Here is a 20,276-nt window from a genome sequence, read left to right on the forward strand (position 1 = left end):
CTAAAGTGCCCTTGTACTTCTTTTTATATCCCAAAACACTCATGCAGCTTCAACACTCTTCTCTCTCAGTGGACTCCCTGCAACTTCTTCTCCGATTTCTCTTCGTTCCGCGACTTGAGACTGGAGCTTTCAAGGTCCATCTTCCTCCTTGCCTTTAGTCAGCTGTTGTTTATCCCAAACCTGATTCATGTCCCTATTTTTGTATATTCTCATTTCGACTCTTCGATCCGCCGACTTTATGGTTAAAAACTCATTCACTGCCTCAATTGGGAAACTCAAAATTGGGGTAAAAAAAAAAAAAAGGTTGGGACATGAAGGGAGGGAGCATGAAGGGTTCTTCGCAAACGTGGGGTGGGTTGGCAGCAGAGAAAGATATTTTAGAAAAGAGTAGGTCGGCAGTACTTTGGTAGTAGAGAATGATGGGGAAGTTTTAGAAATGGGAAGGTCGGGAAGGACGTGGAAGAGAGGGAGAGACCGAGGGTCACAAAAAAAATTGGAAGAATGAAAGAATGAGAAGAAAGAGTTTCCGGGAAATTGAAGTTGCAGAGTTTCTAGATGGTTTTGGAATTGTGAATGAGAAGAACAAATACTAAAAAAATAAAAATAATGAAAGATAAAAGTTTTAAAATAATTAGCATAGAAAATAGATTAGTTAAACTAGGGGTATTTTAGTAATCACATCAGTTTTCATTCCGATTCAAGTGAATTAGTAAACAGTTTATATGGATCAATGTCATTCTTACTCCGATTCCAGACAGTTTTAGTAAACAACTTTAACAGTAATCTTATTCTGATTCCACCTCATTCCAATTCCTCCTCAATTCAATTCCTTCTCAATTCAATTCCTCTCAACCTGATTACGGATTAGTAAACGTGCCACAAATGTGAACAAATCCAATGATACACGTTTAATACAAGGACTCGCTTCATGCATTCAATTCTCATTGTCATCGCTAATTCAAGCGCTCTTTAATCTGCTCTTGTTCACAAACAAATACCTCCTTAGAGCAAGCAATAGGACCCATGTTGTCTTTGTGATCTTTTCCTTTACCATCAAAAGCAATGCCGAGCTCAGCACAGTTTTCAGTATCTGCGCCTGTAATCCTTTGAAGAAACCCAACGGTCCCTCTCGTTTCCAAATGGCATAAAATGCACCTGAAACTGTCTTTTGGGACTTTTGAGATTCGCTTTGAGCTCCGTTGCTGCCCTCTTCATCTTCTTCTGCAGCTTGAATCATGACCTTGCACCTGTCGTAGTACATGAAAGCCATATATGAAGGGAGGTATGACATGTATCAATTCCAAAACCCTGCTTTTCTGGCTTCCTGTAAAGACTACAAATAAACTATATACATGTTGCATAGAGAAGATTGGTAGAATTGAATATCCACCTGATGGCTGGGTATGTCAAGCAGGACGCAATACACTTTGAGACGGCACCCAATACGAAAGCGGAAAAGGCAGAAAGGGCTTCTGGAGATGACTCTGTACCTGTTCTTTTTCTCAGCTGCCCCCTCAGAAGTCTTTGTTTCAGCTGATCAAATACTGTGTACTGTACAAAAAGCAGCTCAAAGATTCAAATTAAGTTTCATTTTAGCATCTTCAATCAATTATAATAGCCTGTATATGGTATATCGTACACTAGAGCGTAAACTTAAGTACCTGGATAGATGGGTTAGATGTCAAAAGAAGAGATATGCCGAGACCATCAAATGCCTCAATCCAAGTTCCCTCCAAAAGCGTCTTCCAGAGTCCTTTGGATTTTCCAAACTCACTTGTCTGCATCTTTGAGGATGCAGTATCCAAGGGCTGCAAGCAAAACCCAGAAACTTGAACATCTTATGGTAAGGACTAAAATTAGTAACTAAAAAATAAAACTGAGTTCTTTGCTCGGTGATAGCATACGATTTTGAACTCGTCTATTGACTCTAATTGGCCCAGGACTAACATGCACATCTTTAGTAAAGGGACATACTGTTTTTGTAACTCACCTGTGTTACTATGACTGTACAAGCCCCGGCAGCAGCTGCAACAATCAAGTTTGCTCTTGTTCCCATGTTTTTATTTCCACTTTTCTCCAAGTATAACCTCTTAAAAAAACTGTATCCATAGAAGTAGATGAACTGTGAAATAAAGGACTGAAAGTTCTTTGTCCCAAGGCCCTGGTATAAAGAAAGCACCTGACGGGTAGAAATTGCTTCCCATAAAACATCAGAAATGTTCCTGCAAATGCCAAAAAAAAAAAAAAAAAAAAAATTCAGATGAAAGTTGCACAAGAAAAGTGTTTTTGGACATATCTTGTTAGATTTAAAACAAGACTTGATCTTTCCATGGTTAACCTAAGGAAATTTGAAATTTTGAAGCATTGGAAAAACTTCCTACAGTGAATGAAATTTCCTTCTTTCTTTCCTAACCTTCTAAGCTAAAACAAGTTCAAAATGAAAAGGGAGACAGATATACACAACATATTGTCAGGTCAGGTGCAGCTTATACACCAAATAACACTCTGCTAAATAACATATGAGACAAAAATCACTTCTTCGGTGATAAAGCTGGTTTAAAAAAAAAAAAGTACACATTAAATCACCACTCGCTAGCTTTTGTTACCCTACGGTTAGTTCATGGAATTATCTCATTGCTTTTCTTACGGGGGTACCTCCATGATAATATGGAAAACACTAAAAAGATCAGATTTTGGAGGCATAATCATATATAAAATATTGTTTAAGGCATAATACACAACTGCAGGCTCATCATTGAATAATCTTTTCAGATATCGGACACACAAAGAGTAATTAAATACAACTCTAGTTCGACTTTCATCTCAAGTTAGCACGACTGACAATTTATTTGGCACAAATGTTGAACTTAATCTGTATTCCAATTCAAGCAAATGACTAAGCCAAAAGCTTAAAACTTTGAACATGGCAGCCTATAAGATAAACTGCAATTGCATTCCCAGCAAAATTTGCAATATGGGTAACAATAAAGCTCAAATCGTACAAACAATTCTATACCTTAGGACCCAAAAGGTACAATTCTAATAAACAAGTGAGCCAAAAGCCAAAAGCTAAAAGCTAAAAGCTTTGAGCATGTTATCATACAACATAAACTGCAATTACGTTCCCATTAAAATTTAGAATATGGGTAACAACAAAGCGCAAAGCATACAAACAATTAGACCCAAATTAATAAAAACAAAAACCCAGAAAATAAAAGAGACTGAAAAAAACAACCTGTATTTCTGCTGATGCTGAGCTCGGACTTCAGCTTGGTACTTGGTCTTGCAGGTGTCGAGAGGGTACAAGATGGTGGTGCTGACCAGAGCTCCAATGGCGCCTGAAGTTGCCTCTGCAACTGATTCCAGATCAAATCCCATCTTCTTCTCTTTGGGGAATTGGAATCCTGGGCTGAGAAAAGAATTGGGATTTTAGGGGAATGGAAAAGGAAGGCAATTCATGGGGAGCTGGGGTGGGCAGGTCCGTAAATATGGAGGTCTGGTGTGGTTTTGTGCGGGTGCAGGGCAGTTAGTGAGGAACTGAAAGTGATGCAGTGAGCGGTGAGAGGCCAATTGGGATGGGTTGGTCATACAGTTTCTTAATCTTCTCGGGAAACGGAAACGTGAACAGTCTTCTATCTTTCGAGACTTGAACGATGAATTCTCTTCGATCTGTTTATTGGATATTGTGCGTTTATAAATTATTTTAAATATTTTTATTTAAAATTAAATATGAATAATATAAAATGAAAACTGATCGCACGATATACGATGAATGAACACGATTTGAGAATCCCCTTAATCCTCAAAACAGGATCTGGAGAGGATCATTGTGGAGCCAAAAATAATCACAAGGCGACATATGAATTTTTGGACAAAAATACCCTTGAGATACAACGGGATTCCTACACGCGAGCAGCGGGCAATCATTCTTCAACCAAATCAAAAGCGCCCAAAATAGGTAATAATTCAAAGCTTATCTCATCAATTAGCGTGCAGAGGAGCGTGCACTCTCGACTAGGCCCACGGGCAAGTATTTGTTCATGATTGGGGCCACGTTCTGATAATCAACATGAGCAGCCTTCTAGGCAAAGCGTTCATTCGTTGCTAAGTCCGCAAGAAGCATTATCCACATCACATCGGAGAAAAGCAGTCACTCAATCTGGATCAAGTTCAACCGGCAGCCTGCATAGAATTCATTTACCTGCCAGGGATGGACAACATGCATCGCGGCAGCGACATGAACAAGCCAAAAACATGGAAGAGTAGCCTAGACCAGCAGGTCAAGACCGGAGGCAGCTAAGAGCTCCGCTACCCCAGCAAAGGCAAATCCATTAAGAGGTAGATAGACTCTTCAATGAACGATTGCGTGATTTTCAACGCAACGAAGTGGTCGATGAAGCACTACGGCAGGATATGACCAATATAAGTAGACCACCCTTCACGGACGAGATCTAGCAGGCAAAGCCTCCACGTAAGTTTAGCATGCCACATTTTACATCTTTCAAAGGAGATGGAGATCCGGAGAGGCACTTGAAGCACTATCGAAGCACGATGATCCTTTATTAGAGCAACGATGCACTTATGTGCAAAATCTTCGCAACTACTTAACAAGGCGAGGCGCAAGATTGGTTTCACACATTACCACCATGATCTATCCAAAGTTTTGATGTTCTTTCCTTGGTTTTCACCAAAAAATACTCATCCTACCGCTCGATCAAGAAAAAATCCAACCACTTGTTCAATGTGAAGAAGAACCCAAAAGAGTCGCTCCACGACTACGTGAAGAGGTTCAAAACGGAGAAGGTGAAGATCGTCGAATGCGATGACTCGATAGCAAGTGCAGCTTTCCAAAAAGGACTCCAGCAGACCACCCACTGTTCAAAGAAATATCATGAAAGAATATCTAACTCTAGCAGACTCATTTTCTCTAGTAGAAAAGCATGCACTTTGGGATGAGGCTCGTCGAGCAGAGAATGCACCTAAGCAGCCTCGAAAATAGTCGATAGTGGCTCAAAGGAAGGAGGACAGGAAACATTCCAACAAAAGCAGGCAGGAGGCCAAGCATAAGGACCGACCCATGAACAAAGAAAGCTTGATGACCAAAAACTATTCTAAGTTCTCAATTGTGATCCACCAAATCCTTTGCGACATCAAGAATGAGCCATGGTTCAAACTGTCGAAACAATCAAAGGGGGATACTTCCAAGTTGGATCACACCAAGTATTGCATATTCCATCGAGCTCCCGGTCACACAACTGATGACTGCTACACTTGGAAGAACTGCTTATAAAAGCTCGTGAAAAAAGACAAGGTTGACAAATACTTAGACAAGCCAGCTGCACAACCTAGAAGGAACGCAGACAACGATGAAGAGCCACCAACCAAGATGATTCGAATTAATGGCATCTTAGCTGAATCCGAGCACTTGGGGGCCACCAGTAATTAAAAAAAAATTCAACAAGCTCTACTAGTCTTACAAGTCCAAGCAACCGATATCTAACCTGGACCCATCATTAGCTTCACCAAGCAGGATGCAGAAGGTGTTGACTTTCCACACGACGATGCACTAGTGGTATCTGTCCAACTAGCCCATGCTATAGTTGACAGAATGATGGTCAACAATGGAAGTGTAGTCAACCTACTTCAACTTTCAGTCATTCAGAAAATGGGCCAGGAAAGCACAATCATACGCTGAGCAGAGGTACTCACCGAATTCAACGGGCATACCTCAACTGTCATCAGCCATATCACACTTGACATGAAAACATCTTCAGTTGTCTCAAAGCAAACGTTCACAATCGTACGTGACCCATCTCCTTATAATGGGATTCTTGGAAGACCTTGGTTGATCAAGCTGGATACCGTCACTTCCGTCAAGTACCAAAAAATCTGATTTCGCATCTCGGAAAGAGGAGTCAAAGAGATCAAGTCTGACCAGGCCGTATCCCGACGATACACTGTGTAAGCATTGAAGGAATAAAAAAAGAAGATTTTTACCTCTGTGGAGGCTACCGAAGTCCAAATAGATGAAGAGGCTACCAAATAGCAATTACAGCAGGCATATCGAAAAGATGGCGCTCGAGCGGCCGAGATAGGATGGAAACCTGAAGAGGACACTGAAGACATCATTATTGATCCCCAGCAGCTGAAAAATACGGCTAGAATCGGCTCACGTTTATGCCTATCCCCAGCAACTGAGACGTTTTTTAATGGTCATCGTCCGACATGCCAGACATCGACCCCGAGGTAGCCTACTACAAGCTGCACGTCGACCCCGCTGCCAAGCCGGTGATCCAAAAGATAAGACATTTCACACCCGAGCGAGTAGTGATTATCAAGGCAGAAATTGACAAGCTATTGGAGGCTGGATTCATAGAAGAGGTAGCACACTCATCATGGCTTGCTAACATTGTTGATGCACAAAATCAGCAAGGACTTTGGTATAACAGAAAGTGTTAAGTTTGTGACCTTCCCTAGATTGCTCCGGTCACTAGTGTGATAAGTAAGTAAATGGGTAGGGACAGGGAAGCAAACACAAGATGTACGTGGTTCACCCAGATTGGCTACATCCACGGAGTTGAGGAGTTCTCATTAATTGTGAAGGGTTTACACAAGTACATAGGTTCAACCTCTCCTTTAGTGAGTACTAGTGAATGATTTAGTACAAATGACATTAGAAAATATTGTGAGAGAATGATCTCTATTTATAGAAGAGAGTTTCTAGTTTCATTCTGACATTGACACGTGTCGTGTTGTGATTGGCTTCTGATGTTGACACGTGTCACGCCATGATTGGCTTTTGATGTCGACACGTGTCGCGCTATGATTGGCCTTCTGGTTGGAAGGAAACTCTTCTAGGTCCTTGACGGTATAACATTGACCGGTGCTCAGTAGTTTCGGGATTGGTTAAGTATAAGGCTTATTCTTGAACTAGACTGGAGGGTTTTCTGGTTTCCTCCAGAGTATAAGACCGACTCAAGAATTTAAGGGTCAAAACAAGTCCATCAAATCTAGAGGCGTTCGACCCTGATGATATGGGATACTTTTGCTGTTGAAAAAGTAGTGGATGTATCGACACGTGTTCTATTACATTTGTCTTCACATGCTTCCTTGTATCATTCTCACTTGCCCTATCTGGTCCTCAGACAGATGTGGTATTTTCTCTGGAAGCATAAGATGTTGAAGATGAGTACTCGAGAGCAATGCCAGGTAAGTAATCAGGCAAGGGGATCCAGGCATTCAGTTCCTGATTGGAAGCTTGATTTCAAGTGCTGACTGGTTGCTCTATTTCTCCTTGTCTTGCAGGTAAGAACAAGGCCAAAGAAAAAGAAAGGGAAAAAGCATGATATGGGATACTCTTACTTTTAACCCTGATGATATGAGATACTGTTGCTCTGGTGTGGCTTGTTTACAGAGGTATTATCGGGATGAAAAGAAGCTGAGTATTTCGAGAGACTCTACTGAGTGTGCCCTTTCGGATGTGAAGAAAAGTTGAGCATTTTTTTTATTTGCAGGTATGCCTGGCTATGGAGGATGGAGGTCAACATATATAGGAGTCTCCCTAACAACAAGTAGTAGTGCTATTCATTTACCCTTCTTAGTCATAGCAATGTAGTAGGAGCTGCAAGGTTCACGTGTTTTAACTTTGTCAGAGCACTTTGAAAAAGTGGTCTGTGGTATCTGGACAGCTGATGTTGCGTGTGAAGATTACAGACAAGCGTTATCCACGGAAATCTGGCTCTTGAAGTTCGGAGAGCGGTGCCTCTTCGGTTTTCAAACAAGCAATCCTGTAGGGGATCTGGCTCTCAAGATTCAAAGAACGGTGCCTCTTCGATTTTTGAGAAAGCAATTATGTTGGGAGTCTGACTCTTGAGATTCGGAAAGCAGTGTTTCTTCGATTTTTGAGAAAGTAATCTTGTTGGGAGTCTGGCTCTCGAGATTCAGAAGGCGGTGCCTCTTCGATTTTTGAGCACGTAATCCTATTGTGAGTCTAGCTCTCGAGATTCAGATAGCGGTGCCTCTTCAATTTTTGAGAAAGCAATCCTGTTGGGAGTCTGATTTTTAAGATTCGGAGAGCAGCGTCTCTTCGATTTCTGAGAAAGTAATCCTGTTAGGAGTTTGGCTCTCGAGATTCGCAGGGCGATGCCTCTTCGATTTTTAAGCAAGCAATCTTGTTGGGAGTGTTTTCTCAAATATGAATAAAGGTTGGACATTTTTGCCAGTCTGCCTTGCCACGAAGCACGGAGGTTGACACACATAAGGACTTTCTAGTTATTAAGCAATGTTGCTGTTCCTTTGCCCTTATGGGTAATACTAGGGTAGCTAGACCTTCAAAATTTATGTGTCTAAACTTTGTCAGAGATTTTTGGCAAAGTTATCTATAGTACCCGAGGAGCTGATGTTGCGTGTGGAAAGTGGTGCTTATTCGGAATCCGGAGAATGGTGCATCTTCGATTTTAGGACCAACGACTCTGTTGCCTTTTCTTTTATAAGGGCACCAATTATGTGCAAGAAGTACATTCAGAGAGTTATTGATTGTAGGAATTTTCCCATTACTTTAGAGATTTATTGCACCTCATTTCTCCTTCATCATTTCTGAGAATGTCTGGCCCATCCAACCATCGTTTTAACTTGAACTTTGGTGAAGAGGCAGTCATGCCTTCTCAAGACAACATATGGCGCTCATCCTTCTTATCCTCTACTGGTCCTCTTATCGTTGGGGACTCTGTGATGAAGAATGATATGACCGTTGCGGTAGTGGCCAGAAACCTTCTCACTCTCAAAGATAACAGACTATTTTCCAAATGGTCTGATGAGTTAGCTGTTAAGGATTCTCTGGCTCTCAGTGTTCAGTGTGCAGGTTTTGTGTCTAATATGGCCCAACGCCTATTTGCTCGAACCCGCCAAGTTCAATCATTGGCGACTGAAGTAATAAGTCTCAAACAGGAGATCAGAGGGCTCAATCATGAGAATAAACAGTTGCACAGGCTCGCACATGACTATGCTACCAACATGAAGAGGAAGCTCGACCAGCTGCAGGAATCTGATGGTCAGATTTTACTTGATCATCAGAGGTTTGTGGGTTTGTTCCAAAGACATTTATTGCATTCGTCTTCTGGGGCTGTACCGCTTAATGAAGCTCCAAATGATCAACCTTTGGTGCCTCCTCCTTTTGGGGTTCTGCCTAGTACTGAGGCTCCGAATAATCACCCTCTGGTGCCTTCTCTTTCTGAGGCTCTACCGACTGCTGAGACTTCTGCTAAGTAACCTTTGTGATGGTTCCCTCTTGTTTGTTTATTTTGATTCATGTATATGTACATATTTGTAACTTATTGGAGATATCAATAAACAAGCTTTGCTTCATTTCAACGTATTGTGTTAAATACACCAAGGCCTTCTTCACTAAGTTCTTTGAATTTTTCCTTTTGTTGAAACTTGTATGTTGAAGCTTTGTGAGTGAAGCATGTAGGTTGAGGTAGTGCTCCCTTAATTTCCCCAAGTGAGGAAAACTTCTCGATTGGAGACTTGAAAAAATCCAAGTCACTGAGTGGTCGTGAGACTTCCGAGTATGAAGATGCAGTAGCATATGTTAGGAGTCCCCCAAGTCGCCGATCAAGGGAGTTGATGAATGAGGTGTCTTGCTAGTAGCCAAGTTTCCAAAGTAACAAAACTTCACCATTTTTCTTTCTAAGTGGTAGCCCAAAACTCCTCCTTCATATATGTTTGTTATGATAGTTGTTAGACCCAAAGAAGAGGAGGCCTAGGCAATTTTTTTTTTTTTTTTTTGAATTTTTGAATTTTTGAATTTTCGAATTTCTGAATTTTCAAATTTTTGAATTTTTGAATTTTTGAATTTCTGAAAAAAAAAATATATATATATATATTTTAAGCTTTATAGACGAAGCTTTGAGGTTGAAGCTTTGTTGGGTACCATGAATTGATTTTGCTTCACACTATCTTGATCAAGATAGTGTGAAGCTTTTGTAGGTGAAGCTTTTGTGGTGGGTGAAGCTTTTGTGGTGGGGGAAGCTTTTGTGGGTGAAGCTTTTGTGGTGGGGGAAGCTTTTATGGGTGAAGCTTTTGTAGGTGAAGCTATTGTGGGTGAAGCTTTTGTAGGTGAAGCTTTTGTAGGTGAAGTTTTTGTGGTAGGTGAATCTTTTATGGGTGAAGCTTTTGTAAGTGAAGCTTTTGTGGTAGGTGAAGCTTTTATGGGTGAAGCTTTTGTAGGTGAAGCTATTGTGGGTGAAGCTTTTGTAGGTGAAGCTTTTGTGGTGGGTGAAGCTATTATGTGTGAAGCTTTTGTAGGTGAAGCTTTGGAGTTGAAGCTTTTGTTGGGTACCACGAATTGATTTTGCTTCACACTATCTTGATCAAGAGTGTGTGAAGCTTTTGAGAATTGTGGTTGCCCTCCATTGATGAAGCTCTTGTGGGCACCATAAATTGGTTTTGCTTCACACTGTCTTGATCAAGAGTGTGTGAAGATTTTGAGAATTGTGGTTGAACTCCTTTGATGAAGTTTTTGTTGGCACCATAAATTGGTTTTGCTTCACACTGTCTTGATCAAGAATGTGTGAAGCTTTTGAGAATTGTGGTTGCCCTCCATTGATGAAGCTCTTGTTGGTACCATAAATTGGTTTTGCTTCACACTGTCTTGATCAAGAGTGTGTGAAGCTTTTAAGAATTATGGTTGCCCTTAATTGATGAAGCTCTTGTTGGCACCATAAATTGGTTTTGCTTCATACTGTCTTGATCAAAAGTGTGTGAAGCTTTTGAGAATTGTGGTTGAACTCCTTTGATGAAGTTTTTATTGGCACCATAAATTGGTTTTGCTTCACACTGTCTTAATCAAGAGTGTGTGAAGCTTTTGAGAATTGTGGTTGCCCTCCATTGGTGAAGCTCTTGTTGGCACCATAAATTGGTTTTGCTTCACATTGTCTTGTTCAAGAGTGTGTGAAGCTTTTGAGAATTGTGGTTGAACTCCTTTGATGAAGCTTTTGTTGGCACCATAAATTGGTTTTGCTTCACACTGTCTTGATCAAGAGTGTGAAGCTTTTTACGAGTTGTAGTGTTTACATTGTTACAGAAGGAAAATGTCTGAAGCAGATGCAAGAGGGCTGAATAGCTTGAACTTTATATGCCATGCACTGAAGTTGTTGTTAGCTTGCAATAAGACTTTGTTGGTAACTACAACTCTTGTTGGGCATAAATGCTCCCCTAGTTGAGTTGTCAAGCTTGAGGGTTTTTTATTACTTGTGAATGCTAGGAGTTCACATGTACAAGTTGTACCACTCGTCTTCTGGTAGGTGGAATGAATAGTGAGTTGCTTTCATAACTTGGTTGGTGGTACGAATGTGAGTTCCTTTATCACCTTTCATCACATTTCATCACCTGGTTGGTGGCACAAGGAGGAGTTCCTTCTTCACCTGGTTGGTGGCATGAATGGCAAGTTGCCAAATGATATTAGAGTACGGGTTGTACATTTCATCACCTGGTTGGTGGCATGAATATGAGTTCCTTCTTCACCTGGTTGGTGGCATGAGTGGCAAGTTGCCAAATTATATTAGAATACTGGTTGTACATTTCATCACCTGGTTGGTTGCATGAAGGAGAGTATGGGTTATACATTTCATCACTTGGTTGGTGGCATGAAGATGAGTTCCTTCTTCACCTGGTGGGTGGCATGAGTGGCATGTTGCCAAATAACATTAGAGTACGGGTTGTACATTTCATCACCTGGTTGGTGGCATGAAGGAGAGTAATGGTTGTACATTTCATCACCTGGTTGGTGGCACGAATATGAGTTGCTTCTTCAGCTGGTTGGTGGCATGAATGGCAAGTTGCCAAATGATATTAGAATACGGGTTGTACATTTCATCACCTGGTTGGTGGCATGAAGGAAAGTACGGGTTGTACATTTCATCACCTGGTTGGTGGCATGAAGATGAGTTCTTTCTTCATCTAGTTGGTGGCATGAGTGGCAAGTTGCCAAATGATATTAGAGTACGGGTTGTACATTTCATCACCTGGTTGGTGGCATGAAGATAAGTTCCTTCTTCACCTGGTTGGTGGCATGAGTGGCAAGTTGCCAAATGATATTAGAGTACGGGTTTTACATTTTATCACCTGGTTGGTGGCATGAAGAAAAGTACGGGTTGTACATTTCATCACTTGGTTGGTGAGAATAAGGGCAAGGTGTCGAGGCATATTGTAGCAAGTGTTGAAGATACAAAGTATGTTGAACCCTTTTGAAGCATAATTGGCTTACGTATGGATGTGTTGGAATGTATGATGTTTATGTATGAATATGTTGGAATGTATAATGTTTATGTTGATTGATATGAGTGATGCTTATAAATGTTTTGCTATGCATGAAGGGATCCATGCTTTTGATATGTGAACCATGTTGGTTGTAACACTTAGTATCACATACTTTGTGTCAAAGTATGCATGTTGAAGCTCTGAGTTAGAGTATAAGGGTAAGTCGGCGTAGACCAAGTGTTCCAGTGCTAGGAACACAAAAGACTCAGAAGAAGTTGTCTGAATTCTTTCTTCTTTAAATATTTGCCGAATGGCTTGTGTGACAAAATATCTCAAACGGTTAAGAGTCAAAACATTTGTAATGTGTATGCCTTCTTATAATAGCATTTCTTTCAGTACCTAGTCCTCCACTTTGAAAGAGTGAGGCTTAGCCCCATAGTCATAATAGTCAACGGTACGTTCACCCCTGGTTGTCTTGATATGAACTTTTATCCTCTTGTTGTAATGGGCTTGCTGAGAGTTAAAATCCTTCCCCTTACTAAGAGACAGATAAGTTTGGTGACTTAGCAAGTAGCTAAATGAGGCAGGAGATGATGCAATGGGTGTCTGAATGGCCAATATCTCCTCACTTGGTAGAACTTGACTTCCACTTCCCATTTTTTGATAGGGATTAACCATATGGGGGTTCCCTTGGTATGTCTTTGCTTCGGTGGAGGCGTGATTGTAAGCATGTGCCATCACCTCAGAGTAAGTCTTCCAAGTGTTGGCATTGATCATGTACTTGAAGAAACAATCACGTAGGCCTGTTGTGAAGGCCTTGAGGGCGGTCTTCTCATCTGCCTCAGCGCAGCGAGAATACCCATGGCTGAAGCGATCGGCATACTCTCGTAGTGACTCGTCCGGCTTCTGACGAATAGTGTACAAGTCATCTACAGAATGCAAGTGATCGGTCTAGAAGATGTGTTGAGAGACAAACAATTTCCTCAATTCTCAAATGAGTCTACTGTCTCAGGTGGAAGACGGCAATACCAGTTTAGAGCTCCGCCAGAAAGGGTGAAGGGAAAGAGAAGACATCGCTCTTCGTCGGTGTGCATCTGATATGCCATAGTGGACTCAAAGAGGTTAATGTGTTCAATTGGGTCCTTCCTTTCAGTATAGAGTTGTAAACTAAGCTTTTGTTTTGTCTTCGCTTGAAGGAGGTGTCGAGGATCCTTCTTGTGAGAGGGACATGCCTAGGTTGGTTCCAGTTAGGTATCTCGACATGACGTTCGGCCTTCAACTTGTTTACTTCCTCAAAGAACTGTAGAACAAGAGGGTCTTGAGTGGAGTTATGTGCCACTGGAATTTTCTTTCGTAAGTCTCAATCGCCTCTTGGAAGTAGGAAAGTTTGAGCAAAAGTGTGTGGTTTTTTCTTGGACTCGCCGTACTGACTTCTAGGGCGAGTTTGTCGGAATACCTCAGAGTCCCCCGTACCTTCATGTTCCTCTGGGACTTGTCATTCCTTCCCTAGATTGACAGCTGGCATGGGTCGTGGGAAGGGACCGAGTATTTCAGAAACCTTTGGGTCATTGATCTTCGAGCATATGTGGAGGGGATTTTCTCGATGTTGCTTTAGGAAGTCTCGGCAGTCACGATAAACGGCTTTCGATCCTTCCAACCCTTTTGCAAAAAGGTGTCTTCCTCCACTTTTTCTTCTTTGGGTCGAAGCATCTGGGTTGAGAGAAGTCTCATGTTGATCAATGTTTTAATTATTAGCTCGCTCCTCATCAGGGATACCTATGTCGAAGGGAGGTGACCCTCTGTGTTGGGGGGCACCCAGATGATGGTTGATGTTCACATGGGCAATGAGTTCACGTGTTTGAGTACGCCTAGTTTCGTGGAGCGTCTCAAAGAGCTTCTCATACTACTCCTGGAGGGCCTCATTCTTCATTGCTATCTTGTTCTGAGCTTCTAACTCATCGACTTTAACTTGAAGAGCAACCCTATTTCCTTCCTTATTTCTTTGCTTCGCACTAGGTGCAAGAGGTGGTCATTCTGTGTGTTGTGGCTTCCTTCACTCCCCATGTTAGAGAGGGATGCCTGGTTAAAAGAAAGTGTACGAATGGTGGAAACCAGCTTAGCATAGCTAAAGAGAATGGGAATAACTATTGTTCCCACAGACAGCGCCAAATGTTGATGCACAAAATCAGCGAGGACTTTGGTACAACAGAAAGTGTTAAGTTTGTGACCTTCGCTAGATTGCTCCGGTCACTAGTGTGATAAGTAAGTAAATGGATAGGGATAGGGAAGCAAACACAAGATGTACGTGGTTCACCCAGATTGGCTATGTCCATGGAGTAGAGGAGTTCTCATTAATTGTGAAGGGTTTACACAAGTACATAAGTTCAAGCTCTCCTTTAGTGAGTACTAGTGAATGATTTAGTACAAATGACATTAGGAAATATTGTGAGAGAATGATCTCTATTTATAGAAGAGAGTTTCTAGTTTCATTCTGACATTGACACGTGTCGTGTTGTGATTGGCTTCTGATGTTGACATGTGTCGCGCTATGATTGGCTTATGATGTCGATACGTGTCGCGCTGTGATTGGCCTCCTAGTTGGAGGGAAACTCTTCTGGGTCCTTGACGGTATAACGTTGACCGGTGCTCAGTAGTTTTGGGATTGGTCAAGTATGGTACAAACAAACGTCATGCTAGTTATGAAGAAAGAGAAGGGCAAATTGAGGGTTTGCGTAAACTACACTGACTTCAACAAAGCATGCCCAAAAAATCCTTAACCTGTCCCTTGGATCAATCTATTGGTAGATTCAATTTTTGGGAACCATCTACTCAGGTTTTTGGATGCATATTCTAGCTACAACCAAATAGCCATGTACGAGCCCGATAAGGAGAAAACTGCGTTCGTAACCGAGCGAGGCACCTACTACTACAAGAACATGCCCTTTGGCCTCAAGAACGCGAGAACCACTTACCAAAGGTTAGTAAACATGATGTTCAATAAGCAAATTGGGGTAACCATGGAGGTTTATGTCGACGACATAATGGTTAAGGGCAAGCAGCGGTCAAATCATATATGCAACTTGGCAGAAACTTTCAGCATCCTAAAAAAGTATAAGATGAAGCTCAACCCTACCAAATGCACATTTGGGGTATCTTTAGGCCAATTCCTAGGGTACTTAATAACCCAATGAGGAATAAAAGCACATCCCAAGCAAATTTGAGCGATCTTAGATATGAAGTCTCCAACCACCTTGAAGGAAATGCAAAGCTTGACCAGACGAGCGGCAGCCCTAAACCGCTTCCCCTCGCGGTTCATTGATCGATGCAAGCCCTTTTTCAAGGCTATTAAGAGGGTATAACGAGACAAGTGGGATGAAGAGTGCGAAAGAGCCTTCCAAGTCCTGAAGAAGTATCTCACATCACTTCCTTTACTATCCAACCTGGAATGAGCGGAGGATTTATACATCTACCTGGTAGTCTCCGAAGTAGCAGTAAGCTCTACCATCATACGAGAAGAGTTGGGGGCCTGACTACCTGTATTCCACAATTAAAAAACTATCATCAATGCTATCAGAAATTCAAAAGCTAACTTTGGCGATAGTTGTTGCAACCCGAAATCTCAAGTTTTACCTTCAAACGCACGTAGTCATCCTCATGACGAACTATTCCGCCCAATCCAGACGCGCAATTATAAAGGCATAAACCCTGGCGAATGCAAAGTTTTCTGACGAACGCAACAACTCGGCCCAAAAGACATGCCAAGGGCAGACGAACACTGGAATGACACACTTGGAATCAAGTTTTGTCCCCGTCGCCCTAAAAGATTCTACATAAGAGCAACATGTACCGGCAGTTGAACACCATTTCCTGCTATGTGTCACACGGCCCCAGCCGACCCTTGCTCCATAATTCAATTCTAGAGTGGTCCAATACCGACAGTTGAGCATCTCCTGCTGTGTGTAACATGGCCCCAGCTCCACAACTCCTTACCACGCATTTACGATGCAACAAAGTGACCCAACGATGCCCTGGAGGTAGCCGAGCATGCCCTAGTCGTGTCTGCTTCACCCGATGGAAACTTCTAGCATTTGCATGTCTACAACGCATCCAACTACAAAGGTTTGAGAGTAGGCGTAGTCCTTGTCACCCAGATGGTTCAATGTCTGAGCAGGCGATCACTCTAGGCTTCAAATCATCCAACAACGAGGCAAAATACAAGACCCTACTAGTAGGCCTCTGAATGGCAAAAGACTTGGCAGTGAAGAAGTTTGCAATTCATTCTGATTCCCAGTTAATCTTAGCCAAACTACTGAAGAATACACGGCAAAACATATGAGGATAGCGTAATACCTAGAGAAGGTACGTTAGTAGCTTGAGGCATTTCAGACTTACATTCTCACTTAAGTCTCGCGTGCAGACAACGCCCATGCATATAAGTTAGCCGGCCTAGGCTCTGCCCTCGACCACTAATTCAAACGCTCTATTCATGTGGAATATCTAGAAAAACTAAGTATAGAGGCGGAGCTAACGACCGAAGTGTCACAGGTTAGTATAACTCCCAACTTGCAAAGTTCTATTATAGACTACTTGGTCAACGACACACTCCTCCCAGAAAGATTGGAGTCTAGGAAACTCCAAATCAAGGCAGCACGCTACTATATGTGGAACGGCATTCTCATATGAAGATCCTACACCTGACCACAACTCTGCTGCCTAGCACCTCCTGATGACTTGAAGGTTCTAAGTTCAATCCATGAAGGCGTTTGTCGAAATCATTCCGGATGTCGATCCTTAACACAGAAAGCTTTTAACACAAGCTACTATTGGCCTAGCATGCATTAATATGCTAAGGAATTAGTATAAAAATGCAACTGTTACCAACATTACAAGCCGGTACCAGCACTACCTGCCAGCAAGCTACATCCACAAAAGAGCCCTTGGTTGTTCATGCAATGGGCAATCGACCTGATAGGACTTATGCCGCCTACTACTGGGGATAGAGGCATAATGATCGTGGCAACCGACTACTTCACCAAATGGGTAGAAGCAGAGCCCATAACCACCACGACTCAAATAGACATAGAGCGGTTTATATCGAGGAACATCATTTGCCGATTTGGCATCCCTCAGTCCATCATCACTTACAACGGCCCGCAATTCGTGGGTAAAGATTTGGATAAGTTTTTCCAAAAGTATGGCATCAAGTAGCACATGTCCACATTGAGATACCCTTAAGGCAATGGGTAGGCCGAAGTATCTAACAAAACGATCCTTGACTACCTCAAGAAATCCTTCACCGACAAGAAAGGAAAATGGCCAGATGAACTCCCCAGGTGTCTATGGGTATATCGCACCACTAAAAGATGAACACCCGGTGAGACTCCCTTCTCTTTAGCATTTGGTTCGGAAGTAATCATTCCTCCCAACATCATCGTGCTAAACATCAACACTTTATTGCCAAGCATTGATCAGAACATTAAGGAGCTGGCCACAAGCTTAGACCTAGTAGAGGAGAAACACGAGCAGGCCATCACCCGCATCGCATCCTACCAGCAGTAGCTTATTTCCAGCTACAACAAAAAGGCCAAGATCCGGCAGTTCTAGCCCTAAGAAAAACCTTCATCATTGCCCGTAGAGAAAGCTCTAAAAAGATGGATCTCATCTAAGAATGTCCGTACAAGATCAGCAGAGTAGACGGCAAGAGTAATTACATCCTCGCCACAATGAAAAAATAAAAAGATCGAAAGGTAGTAGAGCGTCTACAATCTGAAGAAGTACCATGTGTGACGTCCAACTACATCAAAGCTGGAAAACTCAAGCAACTCGACAGGCATCACCTCACAAGCTGATGACTATCTAGTTCTTATGCAGTTCCAACCTTATAGCTAAATTCTCGTTCGTTTCACTCGTTTTTCAATGAGGAATTCAAAATTAATCACAACTTGGCTCGGCTGCATGCTTACAACAACTGATCACTCATGCACTTCAAAAGAAAACCGTGCCCTTCTTAGGGACTCATCGTAGGAATTGCGCCCCACGAGGGATCAACTATGTTCTTCAGTGCGAAAGGGTAAACTAATTGCTTTTCAGTGCAAGAGGATAAACCAATTCCCTGACACCCACATGGGTCAGCTCTCCAAGACAGGAAGATAAATTCTACACTCCGAATATCCAAACGTGGATGAGCCTGGCTGTTCTAGTATAACTAGATGCACGATGGCTTGCGCCGGGATTCCTAGATGTAGCCACAATGGTCTTTTACAAGGCTTAGCTAACTAAAGGATTTTAGGTCTCTTGGCCTAATCTGCGGGTAATCTGCGGGGAACCGGGCCCTAAAGACGGAAGAGGCACATTACGCAGTACGCCCCACAGATGGTTGCCCTAGAATGCTAAAGTTGCTACCGAGTGCACTAAGGTAGCTTAAGGTTTTCGAAAGACTGCCTACGGCCACGCTAGACTTATAAAACCAAACATTCTTGTGAACGGTTAAACAAACTAGCGTGGATATACGAAGCTTTATCCAATGTCGACATGCTACTTAGTCGATAAGCTTCACCTCTACCAAGCGCAAAACAACCCACAATAAGTCCTAAAATGTTGTGATACTTGCTACGCAACTTACGGAATTGGAGAAAGCCAAGGTTAATAGCCTAGTGGTTATGCGGACTTGTCTACTTCTGTAAGTAAGGCATTCGGCTGCTAACCCTATGGGTAACAACTTTGCAAGGTTCTACATCAACACCTACAGTTGCATAGGCTACGTGGGCCTGTCTGCTTATAGAAAAGTAGCACGCCTGCCACTGGTCTAAAGGTTAGGGCATGAACAAAATAAGTGAAGATAAAGAAAAGCGAAGGAAACATGTTTATAAACAACTAGCAAAGGCCGAATGAGTTCAAGTAAATCAAGAGCTACAAGGAAAAACAAAGAAAATCCTAAATGCTACCTAGAAGACTACACTTCAGCAGCTTGGACATCCCACGACTACTCGGTCGCCACATCTTCAACAGCCGCGACGCTCTTAGCAGTGGCATCATCCAGCGCTTCACCCCCGGCTGCCCCAACCTGGGCACCAACTTCTCCAACTACTTCACCAATGAAAGCCTCAAAAGTAAAAGTAAGCATCTTTCAGAGAAATAGAGAAGGTCTCGAAACCTCGAGCCCATCATTCTCACATTTCAGCTGCTCATCCTCCTCGAGCAAACCAACACAGATGCATTGCAACTCATCCGCTTCCTTTTTTAAACTTTCGTTGGTCTTTAGTACACCTTGAAGTTTCAACACTTGGGCTTCAAGCCTATCGACGATTCTTTTGAAGTGGATCACTTGATTATAAGAAACAATCCATCCAATCTCCTTCTCTATACTTTCATACTTAACTTGGATCGCGTCAAGCTTAGTTTTCAAGTCAATAATATCTTGGCGAGCGGTCTCAAGCTGCTAAGAAGTAATGGCAGAAATATTAGACCCTTTCAAAGCAACGAGCTCATAATCCAACCTCTTGATCTCCTCAGTTAAGGAATAAGCTTTAGCTGCTATAATTTTCGCCACCTCCTTGGCAACCTTGCTATATATGCATCATAGCAAACAGAGCAGTTATTCTATATTAGGTCGTATGCTTCACAAAAGAACTTGGGCAAACAAACCTTTCTAAACGCCATTAACAAACTTGGCACAAACGTCCATGTCTTCAAGCAAATTTGGTTTCAAGAGCACACAGATCTCAGCAGCCTCCCTAGAAGCAGGCTTAGTAGATTTCTCACAGCTGCCCACGCGAGCAGTCTCCTCCTTCCTAGCAGGCAAATCAGTGTCAGCAACAGAGGGAGTAGGCCTTAGCGCCACTTTAGCAGCAGAGTCCACCTTATCGCTCTTCATAATAGCAAGCCTTTCCGAAGGAGAACTGGACTTTGTTCCTAACGGACGTCTTGGCACAGACTTCGGCATTAGAGGCATGACAAGAACTCTACACTGAGCAATACTATCAACAACTGTACAAGCCATTCTCGACATGGCAGGCCCC

At 42.4% G+C, this 20,276-nt stretch overlaps 1 protein-coding gene across 1 annotated transcript; it reads right to left on the reverse strand.

The window, feature by feature from the left end:
* Nucleotides 1–666: 666 nt before the first annotated feature.
* LOC126608975 (peroxisomal adenine nucleotide carrier 1-like) lies at nt 667–3,658 on the reverse strand. The gene is made up of 5 exons (XM_050276996.1): nt 3,236–3,658; nt 1,991–2,222; nt 1,662–1,808; nt 1,391–1,551; nt 667–1,247 (listed from the first exon to the last, which is right to left on the reverse strand). Exons 1-5 carry the CDS (start codon nt 3,376–3,378, stop codon nt 959–961), a joined length of 972 nt encoding a protein of 323 aa, XP_050132953.1. The 5' UTR covers nt 3,379–3,658; the 3' UTR covers nt 667–958.
* Between the last annotated feature and the right edge of the window lie 16,618 nt (nt 3,659–20,276).

Source organism: Malus sylvestris, chromosome 16, assembly GCF_916048215.2.
Source record: "Malus sylvestris chromosome 16, drMalSylv7.2, whole genome shotgun sequence".
Classification (NCBI taxonomy): Eukaryota; Viridiplantae; Streptophyta; class Magnoliopsida; order Rosales; family Rosaceae; genus Malus; species Malus sylvestris.